Source organism: Crocuta crocuta, unplaced genomic scaffold (assembly GCF_008692635.1).
Source record: "Crocuta crocuta isolate KB4526 unplaced genomic scaffold, BGI_CrCroc_1.0 scaffold77, whole genome shotgun sequence".
NCBI lineage: Eukaryota > Metazoa > Chordata > Mammalia > Carnivora > Hyaenidae > Crocuta > Crocuta crocuta.
The window spans coordinates 1,587,678-1,592,471 of NW_027532172.1; the positions used below are offsets into that span (position 1 = coordinate 1,587,678).

Below are 4,794 nucleotides of genomic sequence, written 5' to 3' on the forward strand. Positions count from 1 at the left end.
CGGCGGCACAAAGAGAAGCAGCATGTCCGACCCCAGCTACTGGACGGCGGTGGCTGCGCCAGGCCACCGGAGCCGCCTTGCCAAGGGCGCGCTGCTGCAGCGCTCCAAGAGGTAGGGGGCACCGTGCGGGCAAAGGCGCGGCGGCCGGCCGAGCAAACACGAGTTGCCAGAAGTATATCCCGGCGGCGTGGCGTGGGCCGCTGTGTGCGGCGGTAGGGGGCTGGGGGGGACGCTTTGGGATCGAGGTATCTTCTAGGGTCCCAAGTATACCTCCTTTCGCCCGTCGTTACCCGGAGTGGGGTGTCTACCCGCCGGGGTCACAGCTAAGATGGTAACACAGGGCAGCAGGGACTTGGGGCCGAGTCAGGATTCGAACCCAGGTCTCTAGGCCTGGGCGACCTGGGGAGGAGCTTCTTGGAAAAACTGAGGCTAGTCCGTCCCTGGGGCTCAGTCAGCGGAAATATTGTTTCAGAAGCAAATATTTCCTGCACGAGGTTGGCATGCAGGTGGTGTGTCAGGAGTCGGCTCACTCGGGTAAAATACTGTGTTTAACCGCAGCGAAGCCTGGCTTCTCTTGGAGTCTGTTTCCCCTTCTGAAAAGCAAAGGCCAGAGAAGGGCTGTGGACTTTACAGGACTTGGGCTCAAATGCCTGCTCAGCCACTGGCTGGCTGTGTGACCTCAGGCAGCTCCTTAGCCTCTCTGTTCTTAGATGTTTAACTGGTGCTGGGTTGGGGCATTCCTAGAGGGGAGCATCGGCCCTGAGACCAGCTGCTGAAGGACCTCGAATACTAGGTTCGGGGCTTAGACTCTTCTTCCAGACGCTGTGCAGCTACCGAGGGCTTATGGGCACCTCACGGAGCAGTCACAGGAAACTGGCCTCAGTTTTAACTGGCCAGTGTTTTCTGTCATATTCTCACTCTGTGTTGTCCCACTTGGGTGTATCTTGAATGGCCAGGCAGAGCTTCTCAGGCTCCTGGGCCTTCTCCAGGGCGGGCAGAGCAAATAGTGGACCCTTGACAGATGCCGGGTTCCCCTTTGAGACCTCAAACATGGCTGTGTTTTCTTTTCAAGGAGGCCCCGCCTGACAGCGAGAGGGAGGTGGCCCAGTGTTTTTCCCCAAAGGCTGCTGTTAGTGATAAATGATGCAGTGGGGTGCAGCGTGGAGCTGAGGACCCAGATGAGGGTTGGGAGAGGATGTGGGACTGGCAGGGGGATGGGTGGGTGNAGTGATAAATGATGCAGTGGGGTGCAGCGTGGAGCTGAGGACCCAGATGAGGGTTGGGAGAGGATGTGGGACTGGCAGGGGGGTGTGTGTGTGCGTATGGGGGGGGGGGCGGCAGGAAGTCTTGCAGGAACCTGTGGGTTTCACTTTTGCTTCTGTACCTCAGACTAAAGGACAGTTCCTTGCGGCTGTGGACATCTGTGGCCTCAGTTTCCTGGGCCGGGAAATGGGTGCAACTGCTGTCTCTCACCTCTGGGTTTGTCGCTGGGTTTGTCGGGATTGGCCAATGGTGACTTAAGTCACTGGGGAGGCATTGCCTGCCGTGAGCACTAGGCCCCCCCAGGAGTTGTGGGGAGAAAGATGGCACTGTGCATGCCTGCCGCCATCCACCCAGCGCTGGGGCCCAGAGCTGAACGCTGTGTACGTAGTTCATCTTCCCAGCACCTTGAAAGGTGTACAGCTGGGGAAACAAGCTCAGAAAGGCAGCTGCACATGGAGTCGTGGACAGGCTGGATCCCTTCTCCCCGCCTGTCTCGTTGCCTGGGTCAGTTGCTGATCACACGCTCCCGTGTCTTAGCCTGCTCTGTGCCTTCTGCCTGGGACACCATTCCTGGCCCCGTAAGGCCCTGAGCTTTCATCTCTCCCTCCCCGCGCCACCGAGCTGCGTTGGCGGCTCAGAGTATGTGGGCTGATGCACTTGTCGAGCAAGCAGAGCCGTTGCTGGGCGACTGCACTGGGGAAGGTGGGGAGACAGTTTGCTCTCAATTTCCCTCTACCAGGGCGGGGGGCTGGGGCCAGGGCCCAGGTGGGAGGGGCTGGGCAAGTGTGGGCGTGGCCTGGGCCAGGGGTCTGGAAGCCAGAAGACACCTGGGATGGAGGGAGGGAAACATGTGGGCCAAAGTTTGGTAGAACCCGAAGGACAGGACCTAATGTGCAAGATGCTGGTTTTAGGGTTTTTTTAAGGATCAGATTGGCATTGTGGGGGGATCTTGGGGAGGAAGGTTGCCAGGAGAGTGGGGCTGTGGGCCCGGGAAGGTGTGCGTGGAATAAAATCGGGAACCTTACCTCAATTCACCGGTGAGCTCCAGGCTCCTCTCCACCCCCTGCCTTATTTGTCAGCGCTCTTGACCGTGGGCATGACGGAGGCAAAGGGGTGGGGGTGGGGTAGTGAACACAGAAACGTGAGAAGGCTCGTGGGGCGGGGGGGGCTGTTCCTGGCCATCTCCAGGGCCCACCAGGAGTCTGGAAGTGCTTCGTGCCACCACTGATAATAATAACAGTTTTAATAGCAGGTCATGTTGGTTAAAAACGACCACCCCAGACCTCCAAGGCTGAGCTAAGGCCATGCAGGCGGCAGATTGGGGGCAGAGTGGCAGTGGTCACACCTAGCTTCCCATCCTGCCCCGGAGCTGGCCACATGTGTGCTCTGGCTTGGGCACGTGGTCCTCCGAGCCCTGAGGCCTGGGCCAGGGCCTGACCTTGTCCCCACCTCCCTGACAGCTGCCGCAGCGGGAACCGCAAAAGCCTGGTGGTAGGAACGCCCTCACCAACCCTGTCCCGGCCCCTGTCTCCACTCTCGGTTCCCACAGGTGAGTGTGGGAGCAAGCCAGCGAGGGTGGTGTCCCGTCTCCGCCCCCTCTGACTCAGTTTCCCCTGCCTGCCTCTTCCTCAGCAGGCAACAGCCCCCTGGACAGTCCTCGGAACTTCTCCGCCGCGTCCGCTGTGAACTTCCCCTTTGCCCGAAGGTGAGTGGTCGCCGATTTTGAGGGATGACGTCAGCACAGCTGGTGAGGGGACAGGCAGGGGCATGCGCTTGGTGGTTGGCCCTGCCTCCTCATTCGCCTTCTCCCCTCCCCTGTCCCCTGCCCTGTGACGGTCTCTCCCTCTGGCTTCCGCCCCCCCGGCAAACACGTGGCCTTCAGCAGCCACATCTCGCGCGTGGACAGGTAATTTCAGGGAGCCCTTGGGGAGGAGGAAGGCACGCCATCCGGTCTAAAATCACTAATTCACTAAACACCACTAACTAATAAGAGCTGACGAAGGACCTGTTGTGGACCAGGCATTTAAATGTTACTCATTTACTCATTCACTTGTTAACATTTATCGAGCACCTGTCATGTACCCTATGCCAGGGGCCGAGGAAGGGGAGGCTGGACTTTGATCCTTAGGAGTCCTCGGTCTGGTGGGGGTGACCAGCACATACCCCAGCAGCTGCAACTCACAGAGGTCAGGGCTTTGAGGTGGGATGCGCTGGCAGCTGGGTCAAGGAGGACTTCCTGGAGGAGGTGTCAGAAGGACAGGGAGAAGATACACAGTGGCTCGGTTCACCTTGAACCTCCGTTCTCAGCCTTTTCAGACGATCCTTCCTCCAACGGGGCCAGAATCTGCCAGCCGCGATCTCCGTCCTTAGTCCCCACAAACCACGGGCGCCCTGCCTCCTTCTCAACTCTTCTGGTTCTCCCTTCTAGGGCTGACGGCAGAAGATGGTCCCTTGCGTCCCTCCCATCTTCTGGCTATGGAACCAACACGCCCAGCTCCACCGTCTCGGTACCCACAGCCCCACCTTGGCCAGCAGGCAGGCGGGTGCGAGGTGGGGCGGGACACGTCTTTGGTTTCTATCGAGGTGTTGGATAGTTATCCAGTCAGCAAACATCGCAACTGCCCCCTCTGTGCCCCATTCTGGGCAATGCATGGGTCCCCAAAAAGACCCAGCCTCTATCCCTAGGAGTCCCCAGTCTGGAGGACACAGGCGTCCCCATCCTGTGGGAGGACACAAGACCTCCCCAGCCAGAGGGAGTCTTGGGGTTGCTTAAGGAGCAGGCGGGGAGGTTGCCGGAGGCGGGGCATCAGAGATGGACTTTTGAGGGATGCGTAGGAGGCAGGCAGGAGAGTAATGACCAGCAGGCAGCCTAGGCCTTGACGGGTAATGTTGGGGTTCTGGCTTTGGCGCTGACCGTGAACCCGTGGCCCTGATACCCCCTCCTGCCAGTCGAGCTCATCCTCCCGGGAGCGCCTCCACCAGCTTCCTTTCCAGCCGACACCGGATGAACTATGCTTCCTGTCCAAGCATTTCCGCAGCTCAGAGAGCGTGGCTGATGAGGAGGGCGGCCGCTCACCCCACCTTCGACCCCGTTCCCGCAGCCTCAGGTGGGCCTTGACCTCTAACCCCAGCCCCTCCCTGGGCCGCCTTTGGGATCCCCTCCTCCACCGCTGGCCCTGACCCTGCCCAAGCCTGGCCTCTGATCCTTGACCCTCCCCTGGACTGGATTTCTGGTCCCACGTCCCAAGCTGACTGTTCCCCGCCGCCCTCCCCTTCCCCTGCAGCCCGGGACGCACATCAGGGAACTTCGACAATGAAATCGTCATGATGAATCATGTGTACCGGGAGAGGTTCCCCAAGGTGGGCAGTGCCGGGCGGCTGGACCGGCCCAGGCTCCCCTCTTGGCTCTGTCCCCCCATCTCTCCGTTTCCTTCTGTGCCTGTGTCTCTGTCTCAATCTCCCCCCGCAAACTTAGGCATGTTGCTTCCCTCTCCCCCCCCCAGTTCTCCAGCCCTTCTTCCCCATCATCAC

At 60.0% G+C, this 4,794-nt stretch overlaps 1 protein-coding gene across 1 annotated transcript in view; it reads left to right on the top strand.

Annotated features, from left to right (window-relative positions):
• MAST3 (microtubule associated serine/threonine kinase 3) overlaps positions 1–4,794 on the top strand; it is a 29,871-nt gene that overhangs the window by 5,588 nt on the left and 19,489 nt on the right. The window contains exons 3-8 of the mRNA XM_077777011.1: positions 2,724–2,812; positions 2,899–2,968; positions 3,149–3,169; positions 3,692–3,770; positions 4,213–4,370; positions 4,548–4,623. Coding sequence (XP_077633137.1) covers positions 2,724–2,812; positions 2,899–2,968; positions 3,149–3,169; positions 3,692–3,770; positions 4,213–4,370; positions 4,548–4,623 — 493 coding nt within the window. The remainder of the gene's footprint in view (positions 1–2,723; positions 2,813–2,898; positions 2,969–3,148; positions 3,170–3,691; positions 3,771–4,212; positions 4,371–4,547; positions 4,624–4,794) is intronic.